Source organism: Marmota monax, unplaced genomic scaffold, assembly GCF_021218885.2.
Source record: "Marmota monax isolate L192 unplaced genomic scaffold, Marmota_monax_Labrador192_F-V1.1 WCK01_AAM20220418_F8-fsc00228, whole genome shotgun sequence".
Classification (NCBI taxonomy): domain Eukaryota; kingdom Metazoa; phylum Chordata; class Mammalia; order Rodentia; family Sciuridae; genus Marmota; species Marmota monax.
Genome location: NW_026695240.1, coordinates 2942536 through 2968547, shown reverse-complemented (window position 1 = coordinate 2968547; position 26012 = coordinate 2942536). Strand labels below are relative to the sequence as shown.

At 36.2% G+C, this 26012-nt stretch overlaps 1 protein-coding gene and 1 pseudogene across 16 annotated transcripts in view; both read left to right on the top strand.

Annotated features, from left to right (window-relative positions):
• LOC124089938 (zinc finger protein 569) overlaps nt 1–26012 on the top strand; it is a 71953-nt gene that overhangs the window by 29080 nt on the left and 16861 nt on the right. For 8 of the 16 annotated variants that reach the window (XM_058577629.1, XM_058577621.1, XM_058577627.1 and 5 more), the window contains one exon: nt 22465–22522. The exons of 1 other annotated variant lie outside the window; for it this stretch is intronic. In XM_058577629.1, coding sequence (XP_058433612.1) covers nt 22508–22522 — 15 coding nt within the window. In that variant the 5' untranslated portion in view covers nt 22465–22507. Of the gene's footprint in view, nt 1–2127; nt 2311–18402; nt 19074–22464; nt 22523–26012 lie in introns of those variants that run through there. 7 more of the 16 variants (XM_046440214.2, XM_046440210.2, XM_046440209.2 and 4 more) reach the window with 2 other exon arrangements.
• Nucleotides 807–22458, top strand: LOC124089876 (microtubule-associated protein RP/EB family member 1-like; annotated as a pseudogene).

Below are 26012 nucleotides of genomic sequence, written 5' to 3'. Positions count from 1 at the left end.
TTAACTCCAGCTGTTTAGAGAATTGCTGTGGTTAACACTTCCAGGAGTAGAGTTCTCAATGACTTTTAGGTAATCAAAATTTTGATTCAACCAAGCATGGTTTTAAAACAATATTCCTATGTAGGTGGTATCCAAGTCATTATAAATAACATTTGATATCAATATAATATCTAGGCTGTGAATTTGTTTCTGAAATTATTCTGCTTAACTTTGAAATCCTCCAATATACTGTATTCTCTTTTCTCTGAAGCCTTGCCTATTGCCATCACTTGCCTATAATACTTTCTCACCCCACACTCACCCTAGTGACTTTACTTTATACTATTATCTTAATCCTAACTTTGTGTAAAAGGTGTTTTTGCCCAGTGTCAAAATAAACTGAGGGACTTTTGCTCAGTGCTGTCCAAGCACACACTTCTCAAAGGTTTTTAATTGAGGCATCTTTAGGTTTCTCTGAGTGATATATAGACCTAGAAAGTCATCCTTACGATGAGGAAAAAATCTGGACAAACTACAAATACTGACTTTTCTTGATCTTGTCAAAGAACTGAGGTCACAGGACAACCAAGTAATTTTGAATCTGGGTGAGAACAGATGGCTTGCTGGGAAAGACAGGACTCAAGTTATACTTCCCTAATATGAACAATTCCAGACAGCACATAAGCTAAAAAGAAAAAAATTTTAGCAAATCATTAAAGATTGAATGCAAGCTAGTAAGAATGTGAAACTACTAGGTATTTGCAAAATTAGAGAGTTTTCAAATTGTAGACTTCTCCAGAAATGTCTCTAAGGCACTCACAGGTAGGATGAGGTAAGTACTAAGAAATTTTTCCTTGTTTTTCTAGCTGGAAATGAGGAATAGCAGTCCAGACCTTCCTTCCCTGTCTCCCCTGTAGAACAGAAACTTTAATCTACATAAAGAAAAACAGCAAAAACTGTTGCCTTAGGGTACTTGTGGAAACTGCAGTTTAGGAAAGCGACCAGTAACAGAAAAGCACTACCTCTAGGGGTAGGGGAGGAATGTGTGCTAGGTCTACCACTACAGCTGGAGGAGAGGCAAGAGTACTTGTGAAGGCCACATACCCAAGGTTCAGAGACTCAAGCCAGTCCAAGATTGAGGCTTAGTGATAACTCCTACCTGGCCCAGACCAAGATAATAAGAATCAAGGAAAAACAATAGAAGAATGCAGCTGGGAGGTCTTCAAGAGAGATTTTCTATGGAAAGCAAACAGAATACTCAAAGCAAAGGAAGAATCGTTCATTGAGAAAACAAGCATGGCAAACCAACCCTTACCTAAACAAAGATATTAAAAGAATTTGAAACCACTAGTGAATTGGGAGTAATAATAGCAATGACAAATACATTGACTAGATTATCATAAATTCATGCAAAGGAAAGCATGTCCTCTTGATGCACAAAAATACTTACCTTCGTATCTTTTTTTGTTATCCAAGGTGTCTAGATTTCAACAAAAATTAGGAGGCATGTGAAATGCCAAGAAAAAACATACCTCAATGATACAAAACAAATAATTATAACCAGACTTAAATATGACAAAGATGTTAGAAGAAACCATCAGTAATTTAAAATAACTGACTAGCCAGGTGCAGTGATGCATGCCTATAATCCCAGCAACTTGGGAGGCTGACTTAGGAGGATTGCAAGTTCAAGGCTAGCATAAACAACTTTACAAGGCCCAAAGCAACTTAGTGAGACCCTACCTCAATATGAAAAATAAAAGGGCTAGGGATGTAACTCAGTGGTAAATCTGGGTTTAATCCCCAGGACATTAATAAGAAAATAAATAAAGTAATTAATTAATAAAATAGCTACTATATAATGAACCATATGGTTAATTGCAACAGAAATGGAAACTGTATGGAAGAATCAAATAGAAATATTAAAAATCAAAATCATAGTTAACAGAGATCAGTAATGCTTAGAACAGGCTCATTAGTAGATTGGACACAGCTGAGGGAGGAATCTGATTTTTTTTTTTTAAAGGTAGGTCAATAGAAGTTCTACAAACTGAAGCACAGTGCAGAAAAGGAGGGGGGAACAGAATAGAGTCTTTAAGAGCAATGGAACATACCTACAGTCTCACATAACTGTAATTGGAATCCTAGGAAAGAATGAGGAAGAGAATAATTGAAGAAAAATGGCTGAGGATTTTCCATAATTGGCGACAGTAAACCATAGATCCAAGAAGCTCAGAGAACAACGAGCAGGATGTATGCCAAAACAAACATATGTCTAGGCATATCTTATTTAAACAGTTGAAAACCAAAGATAAAGAAGAAATCTTGAAGGTAAGAGAAAAAGAAATTGCCTATGAGGAACAAACATAAGATTATGTATATAATCTTATCAGACACCGTGCAAGCTAGAAAATTCAAAGAAACATTTTTTAAAAAAATATTTTTTAGATGTTAATGAACCTTTATTTTATTCATTTATTTGTGTGTGGTGCTGAGAATCAAGCCCAGTGCCTCACACATGCTAGGCAAGTACTCTACCACTGAGCCACAACCCCAGCCCATCAAACATTTTTAAAGTACAGAAAGAAAAAGAAGTTGTCAATCCAGAACACTATATCTAGCAAAAAAAAAATCCTTCAAAAATGAAGGAGGGAAGTGACATCAGCAAGGTGGTAGAGTAGGAAGGCTTGGACCCTTCCCCATTCCCCCAAACACTTCCATTCAGTAACAGTTCATGGCAAATTTCCTTTATGAGAAAACAGAAAGCAATTGAAAAAGCCTCTACATCCAGGAGAACATGAAACCAGACTCACTGAAGCCTGAAAGCAGATTTAGTACAACTTCTTGCTGGACACTCTGCCCCTGGTAAAGCTATATAACCAGCACAGGATTTTTTCACTCCCAGGCTCACCCAAGAGAGGGGAGGGGATCATTTGCAGGTCCACTGCCCCATCTTCTGGAGTGGGCTCCTCAGAGGACTGGCTTTTGTCATACCAAACTTGAGGTCTGAGGAGTCTGGCATAGCCTTGCTGCTCAGGGAGGATGGAGGCAATAGCAGGCTGGTAGATATCATCAGTCCTCCTCCACTGTTCAGCACAGGGCTAGCAGATAACATGTCTCAGTTCTTACCTACCTTCTGGGGAAGGAAAAAGTTGATCTGTTCATTCCACACCTCAACTTCTCAGGGGCTGCTCAAAGAACTAGCATCTCTCTTGTCAGTTTTAGAATTCTGAGAGGACTGGCACAGGGGAAGATGCAGATGGTATCCTGGGCTGGTAGATGGCATAGCTCCCCACACACTGGTTTGGCACAAAGTGAGGAGACAACTGCAGTTGCCCCTTAAGAAGATAGAAGCCCCTAAAATCTCTGACCAGGCTACTTGGTGGAGTCTTCTCCTGTTCAAGGCCAGTTCGTGAAGACTAGGAGAGGGACCTACTTTGTCTAATATACAGACAATACAGGACAAGAGTGTCAAAGAAAATGAAAAATAAAAAAAGAAAAACAGGCAAAGATGTTCTAAACAAAGGAAAGTGATTGGTTTTCAGAAACTAACCTTAATGAAATGGAGTTATATGATTTATCTGATAATTAAAAATAACTCTCTTAAAGATCCTCACCAATGTCAAGAGAACAGTGTATGAATGAAGTGAGCATTTCCACAAAGACAGAAAAAATGTAAGAAAATGCCAAATTATGGAACTAAAGAACACATCAATTGCATTGAGGAAAAAAATTCATTAAAGAGATCAGCACCAGACTAGATCAGGCAGAAGAAAGAATCAGCAAGTTCAAAGACTCTGGAAATAATTCAATTAGAGAAGCAAACTGAAAAAGATTAAAAAGAGTGAGAAAATCTTAAGGGAATTATGATGTCCCATCAAGCAGACCAGCTTGTACATTATGGGAATTGAAGAATAGAGGCAAAATGGTCAGAAAGCTGATTTTTTAAAAAAGTGGCTGAAAACTCCCTAAATCTGGAGAAGACTCAAGGAACCCAAAGAACACAATTAAGACAAAACCAAAAATAAGAGCACCAAGAGAAAAGCAACTTGTTCCATACAAGGGAACTTTGATAATGTTGTCAATGGATTTTTCAACAGAAACTGCAGGACAGAATAGAGTAGAATGATGATATTCAAAAAGCTAAAAAATTGGGGCTGGGGTTGTGGCTCAGTGGTAGAGCACTAACCTAGCACATGGGAGGTCCTGGGTTCGATCCTCAGCACCACATAAAAGTAAATAAAATAAAGATATTGTATGCAACTACAACTAAAAAAATAAATATTAAAAAAAAGAAGCCAAAAAATTAACCAACCTAGATGCCCTTCAGTAGATGAATGGATTAAAAAATGTGGCATATATACACGATGGAATATTACTCAGCAATAAAAGAATAAAATCACGGCATTTGCAGGTAAATGGGTGGAGTTGAAGAAGATAATGCTAAGTGAAGTTAGCCAATCCCCAAAAAACAAATGCTGAATATTTTCTGTAATATAAGGAGGCTGATTCATAGTGGGTTAGGGAGGGGGAGCATGGGAGGAATAGACAAACTCTAGGTAGGGCAGAGGGGTGGGAGGGAAAGGGAGGGGGTAGGGGTTTAGAAATGATGGTGGAATGTGATGAACATCATTATCCAAAGTACATGTATGAAGACACAAACTGGTGTGAATATACTTTGTATACAACCAGAGATATGAAAAATTGTGCTCTATATGTGTAATATGAACTGTAATGCATTCTGCTGTCACATATTAAAAGATTAATTAAAAATAACAAAAAAGCTAAAAAATAATTAATTAATAAAAACCAACTAGTAATACTATACCCAGCAAAACTTCCTTTAAAAATGTAGGTAAGAGAGTTGGGGTTGTGGCTCAGTGGTAGAGCCCTAGTACATTGAGGCACTGGGTTTAATTCTCAGCACCATATATAAATAAATAAAATAAAGGTTCATTGACAACTAAAAAATACTTCTAAAAATGTAGGCGAGGGCTGGGATTGTGGCTCAGTGGTACTTGCCTAGCACATGCAAGGCCCTGGGTTTGATCCTCAGCACCACATAAAAATAAACAAACAAAATAAAGGTATTGTGTCCAACTACAACTAAAAAATAATAATAATTAAAAAAATGTAGGCGAGATAAAACCTCCCAAATGAAAGATGAGATAATTCACCACACCACCACTAGCAAGTTAAAATGGAAAAGCACTAAATTCAACATGATAGTATAAGATAGGAGGAAACTAAGGCTGGAATGTAGCTCAGTAATAAAATGTTTGCTTAACATTCTCAAAGCCCTGAGTTCAACCCCCAACTCCAAATAAAAAAAAAAAAAAAGAAAAGACAAGCTGAGCGTGGTGGCACATGCCTGTAATCCCAGTGATTTGCAAAGCTGAGGCAGGAGGTTTGCAAGTTCAAGGCTAACTTCAGCATTTTAGTAAGGCACTAAGCAACTTAGTGAGACATTGTCTCAAAATCTCTGGTACCAAAAAAAATAGGAAACTTATTTAGTTAAATATATAGACAAATGTGTACTGTATTATTGTAAGGACAGGCAAATCACTTTCAATTGTAGTGTAACTGTTAAAAGACAAAAGTATTAAAAATAAATAAAATATGTTAAAGGATACATAATATGAATAGATGTAAATTGTGTGAGCAATAACAAAGTGTGTGGAAGAAAAGTTAAAATATATTTTTGTATGTAATTGAACTTAAGCTATTATAACCTTAATATAGACTTCCGTGTATATATAAAATGGCCCTCAGGCAACCAACCATACTTGCAAACTATTGAAGTTATGCAAAACAAAAAGAGGAGTCAAAACACATCAATATAAAAAAATCAGCAGAACACAAAGGAAGACATCAAGAGAGAAAAAAAATGAAGGAACAGGACTAATAGAAAATAACTAACAAAATAGCAATAGAAAAATCCTTTTCTAACAATAATTACAGTAAATGGATTAAACTCCTCAACCAAGGGACACAGACTGAGTAGATGGATGTAAAAACAAGACCCAAGTATATGCTGCCCAAGAAACTCACTTATTATTTAAGGACATAAATAGGCTGAAAGCGAAGAGATGGGGGAAAAAAAAAAATAATCCAAATTTGGGCTGGGGCTGTAGCTCAGTGGTAGAGTGCCTGCCTCACATGTGTGGGGCATTGGGTTCGATCCGCAGCATAAAAATAAATAGGAGATGATATTGTGTCCATCTACAAGTAAGAAAATATTTTAAAATAAATAAATAAAATAATAATAATAATATAAATTATAATTGTAACCCAAAGAGAGCAGGGTGAGTAGACAAAAAAAAAAAAACTGAGTCAAAATTTATGAGTTGAAGGACATTTTCTAATGAGAAAAGGCAGATATAACAGTTATAAATATATGTGCATCCAACACCAGAACACCCAGATCTATAAAGGAAACATTGACAGAACTGAAGGGAGAGTTGCATGGCAATAACATAGTAAGAAACTTAAATATCACATTTTCTCTTCTCCCTCCTCCTCTTTTTCTTCCTTCATTCTTCCTCTTCTTTTTTTTCCTTCTTTGTCTTAGTTGGGATTAGAGTCATGTTCCACCACACCCAGCTTAATACCTAATTTTTAATAATAAATGATACATCCATTGAGAAGATCAATAAAGAAACAGGGTTTTAATAACACTATAGGCCAACTGGACCTAACATACATAGAATGTTCTACCCAACAGCAACAGAATACCTATTCTTCAGCACAAATGGACCTTTCTCCAGGATACATCACACGTTAGATCACAAAACCTTAACAAATTTAAGAATATCGGAGTTTTACAAAACCTTTAAGGAAGAATTAATACCAATACTTTTCAAGTTATTTCAGGAAATAGAAAAAGAAGGAGCTCTGCCAAATTCATTCTATGAGGCCAACATCACCCTGATTCCGAAACCAGACAAAGACACCTCAAAGAAAGAAAACTACAGACCAATATCTCTGATGAACATAGATGCAAAAATCCTCAATAAAATTCTGGCGAACCGGATACAAAGGCACATCAAAAAAATTGTGCACCATGATCAAGTTGGATTCATCCCTGGGATGCAAGGATGGTTCAATATACGGAAATCAATAAATGTTATTCACCACATCAATAGACTTAAAAATAAGAACCATATGATCATCTCAATAGACGCAGAAAAAGCATTCGACAAAGTACAGCATCCCTTTATGTTCAAAACATTAGAAAAACTAGGGATAACAGGAACTTACCTCGACATTGTAAAAGCTATCTATGCTAAGCCTCAGGCTAGCATCATTCTCAATGGAGAAAAATTGAAGGCATTCCCCCTAAAATCTGGAACAAGACAGGGATGCCCTCTATCACCACTTCTATTCAATATAGTTCTCGAAACACTGGCCAGAGCAATTAGACAGACGAAAGAAATTAAAGGCATAAAAATAGGAAAGGAAGAACTTAAATTATCACTATTTGCAGATGACATGATTCTATACCTAGAAGACCCAAAAGGGTCTACAAAAAAACTACTAGAACTAATAAATGAATTCAGCAAAGTGGCAGGATATAAAATCAACACGCATAAATCAAAGGCATTTCTGTATATCAGCGACAAAACTTCTGAAACAGAAATGAGGAAAAACACTCCATTCACAATATCCTCAAAAAAAATAAAATACTTGGGAATCAACCTAACAAGAGAGGTGAAAGATTTATATAATGAAAACTACAAAACCCTAAAAAGAGAAGTAGAAGAAGATCTTAGAAGATGGAAAAATATACCCTGTTCATGGATAGGCAGAACTAACATCATCAAAATGGCGATATTACCAAAAGTTCTCTATAGGTTTAATGCAATGCCAATCAAAATCCCAACGGCATTTCTTGTAGAAATGGATAAAGCAATCATGAAATTCATATGGAAAAATAAAAGACCCAGAATAGCAAAAGCAATTCTAAGCAGGAAGTGTGAATCAGGCGGTATAGCGATACCAGACTTAAAACTATATTACAGAGCAATAGTAACAAAAACAGCATGGTACTGGTACCAAAACAGGAGGGTGGACCAATGGTACAGAATAGAGGACACAGAGACTAATCCACAAAGCTACAACTATCTTATATTTGATAAAGGAGCTAAAAGCATGCAATGGAGGGAGGATAGCATCTTCAACAAATGGTGCTGGGAAAACTGGAAATCCATATGCAACAAAATGAAATTGAATCCCCTCCTCTCGCCATGCACAAAAGTTAACTCAAAGTGGATCAAGGAGCTAGATATCAAATCAGAGACTCTGCGTCTGATAGAAGAAAAAGTTGGCTCCGATCTACATATTGTAGGGTCGGGCTCCAAATTCCTTAATAGGACACCCATAGCACAAAAGTTGATAACAAAAATCAACAAATGGGACTTACTTAAACTGAAAAGTTTTCTCTCAGCAAGAGAAACAATAAAAGAGGTAAATAGGGAGCCTACATCATGGGAACAAATTTTTACTCCTCACACTTCAGATAGAGCCCTAATATCCAGAGTATACAAAGAACTCAAAAAATTAAACAATAAGAAAACAAATAACCCAATCAACAAATGGGCCAAAGACCTGAACAGACACTTCTCAGAGGAGGACATACAATCAATCAACAAGTACATGAAAAAATGCTCACCATCTCTAGCAGTCAGAGAAATGCAAATCAAAACCACCCTAAGATACCATCTCACTCCAGTAAGATTGGCAGCCATTATGAAGTCAAACAACAACAAGTGCTGGAGAGGATGTGGGGAAAAGGGTACTCTTGTACATTGCTGGTGGGACTGCAAACTGGTGCGGCCAATCTGGAAAACAGTATGGAGACTCCTGGGAAAGCTGGGAATGGAACCACCATTTGACCCAGCTATTGCCCTTCTTGGACTTTTCCCTGAAGACCTTAAAAGAGCGTACTACAGGGATACTGCTACATCGATGTTCATAGCAGCACAATTCACAATTGCTAGACTGTGGAACCAACCCAGATGCCCTTCAATAGATGAATGGATAAAAAAAATGTGGCATTTATACACCATGGAGTATTACGCAGCACTAAAAAATGACAAAATCATAGAATTTGCAGGGAAATGGATGGCACTAGAGCAGATTATGCTTAGTGAAGCTAGCCAATCCCTAAAAAACAAATACCAAATGTCTTCTTTGATATAAGGAGAGCAACTAAGAACAGAGCAGGGAGGAAGAGCAGGAAGAAAAGATTAACATTAAACAGATACATGAGGTGGGATGGAAAGGGAGAGAAAAGGGAAATTGCATGGTAATGGAGGGAGACCCTCATTGTTATACAAAATTACATATAAGAGGTTGTGAGGGGAATGGGAAAATAAACAAGGAGAGATATGAATTACAGTGGATGGGGTAGAGAGAGAAGATGGGAGGGGAGGGAGGGGGGATGGTAGAGGATAGGAAAGGTAGCAGAATACAACAGTTACTAATAGGGCATTATGTAAAAATGTGGATGTGTAACCGATGTGATTCTGCAATCTGTATTTGGGGTAAAATTGGGAGTTCATAACCAACTTGAATCTAATGTATGAAATATGATATGTGAAGAGCTTTATAATGTTTTGAACAACCAATAAAAAAAAAATTAAAAAAAAAAAAAAAAAAAAAGAATATTGAAATCAAACTAAGAATCTTTTCTGACCATGATGGAATGAAATTTGAAATCAATATCAGAAAGAAAACTGAAAAATTCACAAATACATTGACATTAACAGAGTTTTGAACAACCATTAGCTCAAAGAAGAAAATTAGAAAATATTTGAGATCAACAAAACCAAAAGTACAACATGTGAACACTTATGGGATATAGCAAAAGGACTAAGAGTGGGTCATAGCAATAAATCACTACACTAAAAAGAAATAAGGCCAGACGGGTGGCCCACACCTGTAATCCCCAGTGATTCGGGAGGAGGCAGAGGCAGGGATATTGCAAGAGGTCAGCCTCAGCAACTTAATAAGGCCCTAAACAAATTAGTGAGATCCTGTCTCAAAATAAAAAGTTGGGCTAGGATCTAGCTCAGTGGTAGTGTCCCTGGGTTCAATTCCTAGTACCAATAAATAAATATGAAAAAATGATCTTAAATAATAAACACCTAAATTTAAATCTCAAGGAATTAGAAGAAGAACAAACTAAGACCAAAGATAGCAAAAAGAAGAGATGAGAGTTGAAATAGAAAAATTACATCAATGAAAAATAACAGTATTTTTTGAAAAAAATAAAATTGACAAACCCTTGGTTAGACTGAGGAAAATTAAAAGAAATAAACAGAAGACTTAGGTAAATCAGAAATAAAAGTGAAGTTATACATTTGATGACACAGAAATTTAAAAGATCATAAGAGAGTACTGTGAACAATACTCAGCAAACTGGATAACCTAGAAGATGTAAACTCATGGAAACTTAGAACCTACTAAGTCTAAATCATGACGAAATAGACTTTTGACTACTATTGAGATTGAATCAGTTATCAAAGTCCTGCCAAACGAAAACAGCTCACGGGCTGGGGATGTGGCTCAAGCGGTAGCGTGCTCGCCTGGCATGTGTGCAGCCCGGGTTCGATCCTCAGCACCACATACAGAGATGTTGTGTCTGCCGAGAACTAAAAAATAAAACATTAAAAAAAATTCTTTCTCTCTCTCTCTTTAAAAAAAAAAAAAGAAAACAGCTCAGGACCAACTGACTTCACTGGTGAATTATACAAAACATTTAAAGAAGGGTGCAAATCCTTCTCAGAAATCTCCCAAAACATTGAAGAGGACAGAACACTTCCAAACTCATGAGATCCAAATTAACAAGATACCAAAGCCAGAAAAACATCACAAAAAATGAAAACTACAGGCTAGCATTCCTTAGGAATACAAAGGCAATTCAAAATACTAGAAAACTGAATCTGATCATTAAAAGGTTATAGAGCATGATCAAGTGGAATTTATCCTTGAGAAGGTTCAAAATATGAAAATCAGTTTATGCAGCATACCATGTTAACAAAATAAAGAACAACAACAAAAAAAGAATAAAGTCACATGATCTCAATAGATGCTGAAAAAGCATTTAACAAAATTTGACACTCTTATGAGAAAACATTGAAACAAATTAGGTATACAAGGAATGTATAGCGACATAATAAAGGCCATATATGACAAGTTCATGGCTTACTCCATACTTAACTATAAAAAGTTGAGAACTTTTTCTCTAAAATCAATATTAAGATTAGCCAGTCTTGCCACTTCAACGTAGTACTGGAAATTTGCATCATATTGGATATATAACAAGAGCCAGTAGAGAAGGCAAAGAAAGAAAAGGCATCTAAATCAGAAAGGAAAAAATAAGCCAGGCACGGTAGCACACGCCTGTAATCTCATTGGCTCAGGAGGCTGAGGCAGGAAGTTTGCAGGTTTGAAGCCAGCCTCAGCAACTTAGGGAGGCTATAAGCAACCTAGTGAGACCCTGTCATAAAATACAAAGAGCTGGGGATGTGGCTCGGTGGTTAAGTGCCCTTGGGTTCAATCCCCAGCCTCCCCACCAAAACAAAAAGAAAGGAAAAAATAAAATTGTCTCTGTTTGCAGTATAACATGATCTTTAAAAAAAGAAGAAATGAATTCACTACAATTGCAGGATATAAAATCAACATGCAAAAATCACTTGCATTTTTGTATGCTAATTATGAACTATTAGAAAAAGAAATTAAGAAAAAATACAGTAGCACTAAAAGGAATAAGATACTTAAATAGGGAATTGAAAGACTAATATACTGAAAACCACAAAATCTTGGGGAAAATAATTAAACAACAAAAGCGGAACGATGTCCAATGTTAGTGGGTTATACAAATATTGTTAAAATGTCCACACTACTTAAAGTGATCTACAGAATCAATGCCAAAATAGAAAAAGTTTTATAAATCATGAAACCACAAAAACTACAAATATGTAAATCAATCTTGAAAAGAACAAATCTGAATGGATCACACAGATTTCAAAATAGAGTATAGGGGACTGGGGTTGTGGCTCAGTGGTGGAGTGTTTGCCTCGCATGTGTGAGGCAATGGGTTTATTTCCCAGCACCACATAAAGTGAATAAATAAAAGTACTGTGTCCATCTACAACTGAAAAAATATTTTTAAAAAATAGAGTATAGAGGGGCCAGGGTTGTGGCTCAGTGGTAGAGTGCTTTCCTAGCACATGTGAAGCACTGGGTTAGATCCCCGGCACCACATACAAATAAAAAGTAAAATAAAGGTATTGTGTCCAATTAAAAAATAAATTAAAAAAATCACAGGTAAGAAAAGCTGAAACAAGTGAGACTACATCAAAATGAAAGGTTTCTGCATAGTAGAGAAAAGCACAGAGGGAAAAAAACTGTGAAAAGGGTTTGCATGCCATATATCTGAGAAAGGGTCATTGTTCAAAATGTATAAGGAACTTCTACAACTCAGTTGTAAAAACAGAAATAGAATACATGCAAATGGCCAGCAGGTATATGAAAAGATGATCAACAACATTATCAGGGAAAATGCAAATAAAATAAAAAACAAAATGAGATATCATCCCCACCTAACAGGTGGTTATTATAAAAAAAAAAAATCAAGGAGCTGAAATTGTGGCTCAGCAGTAGTGCTCACCTGGCGCAGGCAGGACCCGGGTTCAATCCTCAGCACCACATAAAAATAAAGGCATTGTGTTGTGTCCATCTACACCTAAAAAAAATAAATATTTAAAAAAATCAAAAGGTAACAATAGTTGGTGAGGATATGGGGAAATTAGAATCTTTATACTGTTGGTGGGAATATAAAATGGTATAGCCTTTTGAAGCTCCTTAAACAATTAAAAATACAGGGGCTGGGGTTGTGGCTCAGTGGTAGAGCACTTGCCTATCATGTGTGAGGCACTGGGTTCAATTCTCAGCACCACATAAAAATAAATAAAGGTACTGTGTCCATCTACAACTAAAAATACTTTTTTTGAATTAAAAATAGAACTACCATATGATTAAATAATCCCACTTCTGGGTATACATCCATAATAATGAAATCAGAGGAATTTGAAGAGACTTTATCACTGCTATGTTCATTGCAGCACTTAATATCCAAGATATGGAAAAAGCCTAAATATCCATAAACAGATTAATGGATAAAGAAAATGTGGTACACAAGAAGAATGAAATTTGAAGAAATTATGCTAACATGAAACAGCCATAGATAAATACTGCATGGTTTCACTTATTTGAGGTATGTTAAATAGTCAAATTCATAGAATCACAGTTGCCAGCCAAACTATAGAACTAGCCTAGGGGCTGACGACAGGGAAAATGTGGAGTTATTAGTGGGCATAACATTTGAGTCAAGCATGATTTATAAACTCTGTAGATCTGTTATACGTTGTACCTAAAGTCAACAATAATGTATCATACACCTAAGATCTCAAGTTTCCTGACCACAATGAAATAAAATTTTAAAAAGAAAGAAAAATAAGGACTTCCTTAGACAAATAAATTCATTTTCCGCAGACCTTCTCTATAAGAAATGCTAAAGGAAGTTTTTGTTTTTTGTTTTGTTTGTTTCTAGCAAATAGAAAATAACCAGGAGGATGGTGGACCTTAATTCAACTATCTCAATAATCAATTTAAATATCACTATTAAATAACACATCAGTTAAAAGATAAGATAGAACTTACCACCTTTCATAAAAGCATTTGTCTAGCTGCTATCTATAAGAAACCATTTTAAACATACAGATGGGGTCGGGGTGTAGTTTACTGGTAGAGTGTATGCTTTATAAATGCAAGGCCCTGGGTTTAATCCCCAGTACCCAAACACACACACACACACACACACACACACACATACACTCTCTCTCTCTCTCTCTCTCTCTCTCTCTCTCTCTCTCTCACTGAATGGTATGGAAGAATATACCACAGAAATACAGTAATAATCAAAAGAAAAATAGGGTGTCGATTTTAATATTAGACAAAGTAGGCTTTAGAACAAGTAATATCATCAGGGAGATATTACCTAATAATCAAGGGAGCAGTTCTCTAAGAAGGGATAATACTTGTTAATGTGTATGTAGCTAACAACAGAGCTTCAAAATAAATGCAAAAACTGATAGAATTGAAAGGAGAAATAGGCATACACACAATTATTAAGGACTTAATACCTTTTTCATAGCAAAGAATAAGGAAACCAAACCCCTCTCTCATTAATTGATGGAAAACGAAAGAAGAAGAAAATCAATAAGATTTCAGAAGACCCCCCGCAAAACATCAGTATTCAAATGTTGAATGTCAGTTTTTCAACGGACATTTGACATTTATAGAATACCAAACAGCCAACTACATGTCGTCTTCTTTTTTAAAAAAATTTTTAGTTGTACATGGACACAATACCTTTGCTTTTTATTTATTTATTTTATATTGTGCTAAGGATCGAACCCAGGGCCTTGCATGTGCTAGGCGAGCACTCTGCCACTGAGCCACAACCCCAGCCCCTACATATCTTCTTCAAGTACATGTGAGCATTCATCAAGATAGATCATATATTGGAACATAAAACAAGCCTCAGCAATTTTTCAAACAGTAGAAGTCATTCAAAGCATGTTCTCAGACCATAGCTGACTAAAAGTAGAAATAAAGCACAGAAAGATACCTAGAAAATCTCCAAATAATTGGCTATTAAATATACTTCAAAACAGGGCATGGATAAATGAGGAAATCTTAGAGGAAAAAATACTTTGAGATACTTTGAAAATGAAAATACAGTATATCAAAATGTGTGCAGTAAATTAGTGCTTATATGGAAATTTATGGCATTAAATGATATAAATAATTAGAACTCCAATTAGTACTATACTTCTACATTAAGAATCTAGACAGGAGGCATTCTTCTTGCAAACCAAGGAAGCAAGAAGCAATGCACACTTCTCCTTCTACCCTAAGACTTAGCCTGCTTCCCATTGTCCCATCCCTCTTGGGAGGGTACTAATAAGAAATATTGTCTGAAGTTTCACAGAAATGCCTCAGCATGGCCCTATTCAAAGCCAACCAGAACATCTTTCCTGCCACACCAGGCCCAACTCCCACTACACATTCCTCCAGTATGCCCCTGAACTGGGTTGCAGCAGATGTTTTCTCCATTAACTCAACTGGATACTTTCAGAAAAGATGGGAAATCCTGACATAAACCATCTTAAGTAACACAATTAGGGGAAGAGAACATCTACTCTGAAGGAAGAGCAAGAAATTATTGAACATGGCTACACATTCTCTTTTGTGTCCTTCCAATAATCTATTTAATTAAATTGTCAAACTGATTGACATGTTGTCCATAATACACCATTATTAGTATTTTAATATGTACAAGATCTGGAAGATTTATACTCTTTGTTTCCTTCTTTCTTTTACCGACGTTGGGCTTATATTGTTTTTATGCCTTAGAAGTGCTGATTTTAATTAGAGAAAGGCTAATCAAAACTACACTGAAATATCATCTCAAACCAGTCAGAATGGCAGTCATCAAAAATACAAATAATAATACTGAGGAGGATGTGGAGAAAAAGGAACACTTTTATACTGTTGGCAGAATTGGAAATTCTGCCACTATAGACATTCAACCACTATGGACATCAGAATGGAGGCTTCTCAAAAGACTAAGCATGGAACCACCATATGACCCAGCTATTCCACTCCTCGGTATTCTGAAGAATTAAAAGTCATCATACATGCATAGCCATGTTTTTACAGTAATACAAGAGCCAAACTATGGAATCAGCCTAGGTGTCCATCAACAGATAAATGGATAAATAAAATGCGGTTATACATAATGGAGTTTTATTCAGCCATAGAGAAAAATGAAATTATGACATTTGTAGGAAAATGGATGGAACTAGAGACCATTATGCTAAGTTAAATAAGTCCCAAACTTGGGAAGGTTAAGTGTCGTGTGTTTTCTCTTATGTGGAAGCTGGAGAGGAAAAAGGAAAAGAAAAATGGGGGTGGATCTCATGAAAATCAAAGTGAGGGCTGGGGTTGTGTGCCTCAGCTGTAGAGCACTCACCTAGCACATGCAAGGCCCTGGGCTCGATTCTCAGCATCACATAAAAATAAAAGTATTGTGTCCAACTACTTCTAAAAAAATAAATATTAAAAAGAATCAAAGGGAGATCAGTAGAGGAAAGAGACCAAGGGGTTAGAGGTTCAGAGGGAGGGGGAAGTGCTTGGAAATGATATTGACCCAATTATATTGTGTATTATGTGCATGTGCAAACATGTAACAACAAATCTCATCAGTATGTACTTAATACATAATAAATGTAATGCCCCAATAAATGTGGGGAAAAAAGAAGCGTCTGTTCCAGGATGAACATTAGCATGCAAGGACCTACATTTCTGTGAAATATTTTAATTGCACAACACAACTTTTTAAAAGTTATGTTCTAATTTTCACTGAATTTGTAACTTCTTTTGTATTTGAGAATAAGGTAAGAACATACCCTCTCATCTCTTCTATTAGCATTGTATTGATATTCCTAGCCTGTACATTAAGGGAAGAAAAAAAATAGTCATATAGATTAGAAAGTAAAGGGCTGGGGGGGGGGAGCAAATCAAACTCAAAGTAATAAAAGGATTTTTTTTTTTTTTCTCACAGTACTGAGGATCAAAGCCCGGGCCTCCTGAATGCTAGACTAAGGAAGCAATATTAATGATTAGAGCAGAATTCTATTAAAAAATAAAAGAAAATCAGTGAACCAAAATCAATTTGAAAATCATTAACTGTGTAATTCACCATAAAGGGGACTGAAGAACCATTTGTACATCATCCCAATTGATGCAGAGAAAGCACTTGACAAAATTTCTTGATTCATGTAAACAAAAATAGAAACAAAAAAATCCTGGATCTATCTTTACTAAAGTGTATCTACAAAAATTAACTTCAATCATTAACTCATCTTTTTGAGTTTGAGATACTGAATAAACAATGCCTGGCCTCATCCAAACAGTGGGATAGTTTTGTTTGGTTTTGTTGTTTTATTTTGTTTTACTAGTAAAACAACAACAACAACCAAACAAAATCCTCACACCAGCATACTAGCCTCAGTGACTACAGATACTGTGAACCATCACCACTTGATTTTCATTCTCTCTGTCCCCATTGATCAACCCGCAGCCTCCTTTTCTTCCCAAGAAGACGGAGGTCTATGTTAATATGTGATTGAAGTCCTTCCACAAGCTTGCTCTGGGGCCTCTATGAGTAATTCTGTCCCTTCAGAGTAATATCAGTATTTTCTGGAATGTTGACACTGATTGCTAATAAAAGTCTTCATTCCAGCAATGGATGCAGCCTATAAAACGGTTTCAACTAGATATTATAAGGCCAAAGTCAAAAACAAGTTACTCAAACACTGTAATCTGATTGGTTTAGGTAAGTGGATTTAAGTAGACTATGGACTCTGACGCTGTTTTATTTGTATATTAATGTTGAATAAATAAGTATGTTGTAGAGTGTAAGAGCCAGATATCTCTTGCAGGAAAAGAAGTTACAGGGCTTGGGTTGTGGATCCGTGGTACAGAGCCTGCCTAACGCCACATTAAATAAATTAATTAATTAAAGTTATTATGTCCGTCCACAACTAAAAAATGTTTGAAAAAGAAAAAGAAGTTACAAATAAGCCAAAAGGAATATTATAATGAACCCGTTGGCTCTGGACTAAAGTTCAAAATAACAGTTTGAAGTTGTGTTTAATATAAATGAAAGGTAGATTCAGAAATATGTTTTTTACACGAGGGGTGCTTGTCGGTTTTAAAAGAGAAGCACACTTGCTCAGAGATAAGGGAGGCGGAGGAAGGGAAGTGGATGAGGAGGGAGATGAAGAGACTTGCTTTGTTCGGGAAGGGATCCTTGACGAAAACTGAGGGCTTACCTCCCCTCAAGCACACACGCACCACCCCAATTTGTTACCCCTTTGGTTTGCTCAAATTACAAAACGTGCCATTTTACCACTAAACTTGTTGTACTTAGAATAATTTTTGGCTGAACCTAATAGGGTATTAGACAATGAAGGCATTTTTTATCTCCCTTACGACTGTGCCAGGCGCAGTGGCGCCCACTTGTAACCCCAGCAACTCTGGAGGCTGAGGCAGGAGAATCGCAGGTTCAAAGCAGCCTCAGCAATCTAGCGAGGGCCTGAGCAGCTTAATGAGCTCCTGTCCCTGAGTAAAAAACAAAAAGGGGGATGTAGCTCAGTAGTTAAGGACCCCATGGGGTTCAATGGCCAATAGCAAAGAGAGGAGAGGATGGGGTGGACACTAAGAATGTGTATGTTGGTGCGTCATAGCGGCGGGGGGGGGGGGGGTGCGTCACAGCCGGCAGAAAGCCGGGGTCCCTTTGTTTGTGTTAGGTGAAGACAGAACCAGAGCTGGTGCGGCAGTGGACTTTGTTCTGCCAGGAGCTAAAGATTACTGTAAATGTGTACTTGTCAGTCACCGGTGATGACCCAAATCGACATGACATGCTGGTCTAGTTGGTCTCAGCATTTGAATCTGGCAAAGATCGAACAGGGGGCTCGGGGACTCCCTATGGACTGGCTGTTCCCTGAGATTCCAAGCTAATCTGAAACACGAATAGGTTCAGAACTTCAAAATACTACAAGCAGGTTTTAAGAGGATGGGAGTTGACAAAATTCCTGTGGATAAATTAGTAAAGGAAAATGCCAGTACAATTTTGAAGATTGAGTGGTTGAAGAAGTTTTTGATGCAAACTACGGAGGGAAAAAGTATGACCTTGTGGCTGCCAGACAAGGTCAAGGAACTGTATTGGCTTCCTTATTGCTCCAGCTCTGAACAAACCGAAGAAACTGCTGAAGAAGTTTCGGTCCACAGAGCCCATCACCGCAGAAAACCACTGTGACTCCTAAGGCTGGCCCAGGGTGGTGCGAAAGAATCCTAGTGTGGGCAACAGCCCCACAAAGTGGTCAAATCGATGTAGCAGATCAACGTGTTGAAACTTACTGTGAGGACTTGGAGAAAGAGATTTCTACTTCAGGAAGGTAAGGAACATTGGACTGATTTACCAGGAGAATGAGGAGGCAAACCTCCCTGCATTGCAGAGGACTGTAGAAATTTCCTGCCATAGATGAAGGTTTTGTGATACATGATTGAGGCCCACCAGAGAAACAAGAGTATTAACAGCCTGGACTAGCAGAGCAGCATCGGAATTTCGTACTCTAAATTATGTGCTTAAATGTGAAATACACCCTTTTACAATTCTTAGGGGACCACTTTTTTGGTTTATTTTTGTTTTTGTACATCCGCCACATCCGCAGCCCTTTTTGTATTTTATTTAGAGACAGGGTGTCACTGAGTTGCTGTGGGATCTACAAGGCTAGGGTGTTTTCAGTATCTGCCATCCACATCTCTCCACTATCATGCGAATACTTTGCCAGTGTACTAATCTATTTGGAGATAAAATTCACTGATGTGTTACAAAATGTGAGTTTCTTTTGCAAAAAATACAGTACCATGTCTGGGCTAATTATTAATATTTAAAATATTTCTGTCCTTAACTCTCCCTCATTTTCTTTGCCCATGGCCTATTCACTCCCTTTGTCAAAATTCTGCAAATTTTTCTCAGTAGTTACCCACTGCTGAGATTGTTCAGTTCATGATGTGTTTGTATTGATTTGTCTATGGTGGTAGCTTATGTAGGAAACAAATGTTTTATGATCAAATTGCTGTGTAATACATTATCTGTGTGGAATTCAAAGAAAAACCCACACTTATTAATTAATAATTTAAAAAAAATGCAGGTAACTAACCATTGTTCCAATGGTACTGTTTCTCTTCTGTGACCTTTTAGACTTTTGTGGACATAAAATTCTATTTTATTAGGAACCCATTTTCCACCTAGTCTTTCTTGACAGGATTTCTGTCTACTTTTAAATATTTTCTAAATAAAATTAGGTATTTCAAGAAAAAGAAGGAGAATACTGTAAGATTCCAGTCTATTTCAGTGGTTTCTTATATCATCAAATCTTCATTTTTTTTTTCTTTGATCCACCGCCTTTAACTGGTCACTGTTGGTTCCTATACCTAACACTTCAAGGTTATAAAGCTAACTGCCAGATATTTATTTTTTTAAATTGTTTTGAAATTGTAGATGGACAGCCTGTCTTTATTTTATTTATTTTTATGTGCTGCTGAGGATCAAACCCAGTGCCTCATGCACGCTAGGCAAGCACTCTACCACTGAGTCCCAGCCCCAGCCCCCAAGTATCCATTTAGATGTGAGCCATTCTCATATCCATGTCTAAGTCAAAAGGAAAGAGTTGAGCTTGATTATAATGCCTTTTTTTTTTTAATCAGAAAACAGCTGGGGATATACCGTTTAGTGGTAGAATGTTTGTCTGGTATCCACAAGAACCTGGGTTTGATCCTCAGCACCAATAATAATAATACCAGAAAACAATTTTTTATAACTCCTCCCCTGAGCAGATATTATCTATTATCCAATACTGTTTCATATGATAACTCAGCTGTCAGGGAAAATAACTGGCAAAAGGGAATGAGATTGCCCTCCTTAACCTAGATTAATCATAGTTCATCCCTGGGAGAAGGCAGATTGCCACTGTGGCAAAATTGAGGGTTGATTTGCAAGGACTAATGTGTAAGCATTTAGACAGTCACAGTGTCTATTATAACTTCACAGTGCTGGTGCAGGCATGCGGTTCTCTATCCTTAGCAAGATACCAAGTTTCTCACAACATTCAAGCTTTCTAGATGTCCTGAGGTGACAGTGTATCATTAAAAAGTAGAGCCAGTGAATTAGCCAACTTGTAAATTTTACATCTTTTTGTTATACCTGATGGAAAAGATGCATCCTGGACATGGAATTGTGATGCCCTGGGCAGTGAATATCAGGACTGTCGATTAGGCTGCAGCAGAGGGGCAGAAGGAGCATGTAGGGAAAGGCAGGAGCAAGTGCTCAAGGATTTACATTTTGCTCTGACCACTGCTGTAGGAGCACTTGCATTCACTAGGAACGTCTTTCTTGCTAATATTTTGATAGTAGAAATCTCATAATGAACATGTTTGGGGGGCTGGAGATGTGGCTCAAGTGGTAGCGCTCTGGCCTGGCATGCGCGAGGCACTGGGTTCGATCCTCAGCACCATATTAAAAAAAATAAATAAAGATATTGTGTCCACCTAAAACAAAAAAATATATATTAAAAAAAGAAATATGATTGGTGTACTCTGTTGTTTTGTCTCATAAATTGAGGATTAAGGGAATACATTATTTTAGTTGTGACTCTGCTAATAATACTTCTGTCTAGAGGTCTGTTGCCATTTCTGTGTTCATTGAAATTTTTGTACCCAAGAAAGGCCCCAGTTTTTTCCTAACAAATTGAATTGGTACAGTATATTCTTGTATAGTATATTCATGTAGCTCTGGGATTTTGAATTAGTGAATATTCGTGATGTGTGGAAAAGCATGATACACTGATCTCAGTCACACAAAATGGGATGCTGTGTGTGTGCACACAGGACCTGGAAGGACACATCCAACTAAGCTGCTCATGACTGGATGACTATTCTTTGCTTTTATTTTTCTGCTTCCTATAATGCACATATTAACTTTTTAAAAAATAAAAGCTGTTTTAAAAACATGAAGGGAAAAAAGAAAAAGATACCAAGTTTTCCTTACAGAACTTCACAATGCTGGTGCAGCTGCTCAGAAACCATCTTATTCTGCTATCTCTTTAAAGTTTCATTATAATGATTGTAAGAAACCAATCCCAGGGTTACAGTGCTTATTATTGGCACAGGAAAGACTAGAAGGAAAAATCTCTTTGCTCCCAGGCAAATTTCCTTTTCTCACTATAATTTATCTGGCCAAATTTTCTTTTAAAAGATCTTTTTAGGGAAAATCTTCAAATGAACAACAAAAGTTATTTAAAATAAGTCAACAACAACAAAAATTGTTAGACAGTAAAGTAATAGATGTAGACTTAATGGTGCACGCCTATAATTTCAGAGACTGGAGAGCTGAGGCAGGAGGATCACAAGTTCCAGGCCAGCCTCAGCAACTTAGTGAGAACCTGTCTCAAAAAAAATAAAAAGGACTGAGGATGTAGGTCAATGGAAAAGTGTCCCTGGGTTCAATCCCAGTACCCCTGCTCCCATGAAGCTGTTTTTTCTGACACAGAGTTATTGATATATTCATGGGGTATCTCTCATATATGCATTCCTGTTCCTATCCATCCCACAACTAAGTTCCCTAGAACCATACTAGTTATACTCTGTGGGTGTGAATATTTTTGACCTTTCTGATAGATCCAAGTATCATTCTGCTAGAGGTGGTGTTTAATGTACCTATGGAAACAGGTTTCTGAAACACAAGTCAGGCCTCTCCTAATTAAGGACTTTTACTCTCTTCCCCAGCTCTGCCTCTTTGGACCCTGTCCCTTTCTAGAAAGAAGAGGAAATGACTGAGTCCCAGGTAAATATTAAATTTTCTCTTTGTTCCCTGCCTTATTCTGCAATGCAGTTTTAAGGAGATGGCAATAATCCATATAGTAAATTAGAAAGGCCTATATATAAAAAAAAAAACATTTTCAGAGGAAATAGAAGATTAAAACTAGGGAAGAGTTCAGATGTGGCTATTTTATGAAATGGGTCCATTCAGAGAGATTAGGCTTCAAAAATGAATTTCATTAAAAAAGTTTTTAGTTTGTTGATGGACTTTTTTTATGAATTTCATTTTTATAAGTACAGCAAACTAAAGCAGAAATTCATTACTTAATTTTCATTGTACGTACACAAAAAAACAAACATTTCCTAACAGAAATAAGCTTTTCTTTTTAAAAAATATTTATTTTTTAGTTATAGTGGACACAATATCTTTATTTTATATTTATATGGTGCTGAGGATCAAACCCAGTGCCTCATGCATGTTAGGTGAGCGCTCTACCTCTGAGCCACAATCCCAGCCCTAGAAATAAGCTTTTTTTATTGCCACTTTGATTAATGAAAATTGTGTGACTTATTATAATCGATAAGCTAGCTTTCAGTTGGTCTGTTTTGATCAAAGATAAAATAAAGAATATCTGAATTGCCTTAGCATTAGAATGCAAGTGAACATCAGAAAAAAAATTGGAATAAAATATAGTATTTCATATGATAGAATACTACACAATAAAAAAGACTACATTACTGGTACATGCAACAAGATGGGTAAATCTCATCAACAGAGCAAAAGAAGCCAGAAACAAAAAGTATATACAAAAGGTTTCATTTATATAAAGTTCAAAAGCTAGTAAAACTAATCTACTTTGATAGAAGTCAGAATAGTGGTTCCTTATGAGAGGGTATTTACTGGGAAAAGGCATGAATTAAGCTGAAGTGTTAAAAATGTTTAGTATTTTGACTTTGAGTAAACATGTCTGTAAGTGTCTCAAAAGTGTATCAGGTTGTACACTTAACATCAGCACATTGTACCACATTAATCTATGCATGCCATACCTCAATTTTAAAAAATTAGACTATCTGAAGAAAGATGTGGGCTATGTGGCTTTCAAATGACCCTATGTAATTGTCTTTTTCAGTGGGCATTTGCTTCTGATAGAGCCACAATGTAAAGTAATAATTTCTGGTAAATTCTTGTAAGTGTAGTTAACTAGACTGTGAGCAGGGAGTGTGTTTTACTTTGTTTTCTGCCCTATCTTCATCACCTAGTACACATTTTGTTTGAATATTCATAGTTTTAATGAATTGAACCCACAATCCCTTATTTCTTTTTTATTGACCCTTAGACTAAGTGATATTCTAATTCCTCTTCACGGATAATTCCTTTTTCTCAGAATTTAACCCTTTTGCTTCACACTTCTTTTGTGATCTTTCTCTCTCACATTTACCCTACACTCTCAGATATTGAACATCTCTCTCACTGCCTTTTCACCCTCAGCTCAAAGCTTTTTTGTACTGAGATATACAGTGTGTCTTTGATCTCAGTTAATTTCATCATATATTATTATTCAGTTATGTAAATAAACCACATTTTATTCATATGAGTTCCTGTTAATGGGCATTTAGATGATTTTTATGTTAGAAAAATTATAAGTAGTTGCTGTGAACTTTATTGTAGATGTCCATTTTGGACACATGCACATGTTCCTTAGGATATATACCAAAAGATGAACTTCTGCATCATAAGTTATATATGAGGTCAACTTTTATTGAAAACAGTTTTCCAAAGTAACTGTCAACAAATATACCCTAACAATATCTGAGGGCTCCCAGTCACTCCAAGATAACCTTCTTGAGTATATTTTCTATCCTCACAAGTTTGCCTTTTTGACATAATATGAACTCATAGGTGATAAAAGAGAAACTCAATTAAATCTGGGTCTACAAAAACTGTATTCTTTTTGATACAATAACCATAAATAAAATAAACCAATAACAATTTTAGTAATATATAGCAGACTAATCTAGTATTTAAATATATTTATAAGCCAGTAATTAAAATGAAATCTGGTAGAAAACTGGGGACATGAAAGAAATTATTTGCAATTGAAAAAATAAAAAGGAAGGGCTCATAAAAGTTACAAATAATGATATAAAGAATGTCAAAGTTTTACATAGATTATAAAATCTTCATAAGGAGTCCAAGAGGTGAATACTCTCATTATTTCCATGTTTCAAATACAATGGATAAAAAGGATAGAAAGATTAAGAAACTTGCTTAAGGTTGTAGATTGTATTAGAATCAGGAGTCTGAACAGTATTAATGTGGAGCCTTTGTTCCCAGCCACTTTCCTCTATGACTTCAGCTACCCTCATGATTAATAAAATGCAAATAAGATTTTTTAAACTATCAGATTAATCTAACTTACGAAAGACCAATCATACCTCAGATCTGGTCACTGAATAATACTACTGTGGGTCATGTAGCCCACATCACGTTATCTCTTACCTGGAACTACTTTGGTACCTTCCTACTGATCTCCCTTCATTTATCACTGATCATCTATAGTTCATTTTCTGTAGAACATTGAAAGGGAACACTGAAAACCTAAGGCATTAACTTCCCTGCTTAAAATCATCTCATGGCTTCCCATTATGCTTGGGATAATGTCCTTCACCAAACCAAACCCTTCAGGATATGCCTTCTGCCTCCATCTTTACCACTGTCTTGTGCTATACTGGTCTCTTATCTATGATGTTTCAGCCACATTGAATTTTCCCACCTCTGAAGAGATAAAGTTTATACCTAAAGAAACAACTTTAAACATATCATTATGTTTTATTATCCTGCATATTTTTTATAACTTTATTTTTTATGTGGTACTGAGGATCAAACCCAGTGCCTCACACATACTAGGCAAGTGCTCCACCATCAACCACAACCCCAGCCCACCATCCTGCATGTTTATATGACTCTCTTTATTCTGGTTGTAGCTGAAATATTACCCTCTTCAACAGCTTCTGTTACCAAATTCAAAGTATATTATTTAAACCCATTATCTTATTACATTTTAATGATTTATTACTATTATACTTTGTCTTGCTTATTCACTCATTTATTTTTTCATTTCCGTGTGCCCTAAGTATAATGTAAGTTCCAAGAGGACCAGAATGTTGTCTTTCTTACTGCTATCCTTAGTATCTAAATCTGTGCTGGATACATTCTAATAACTAGGTAATTATTATTATTTTTAGTTGTAGATGGACATAATATCTTTATTTATTTATTTATTTATTTAATATATGGTGCTGAGGATCAAACCCAGGGCCTCACACCTTTGAGGCAAGTGCTCTACCACTGAGCTACAGCCTCAGCCCTCAGTCATTTATTTTTTTGATTTAAAAATAACCCCAGAGCTCAAGTAAGAATTTCATGATATTCATAATGAAAAACCTCAAGTACTCCTAGACCCTAAATTAGCCTATAAGCTATTAAACAATATTTTCATTTTAACCTTTATGAG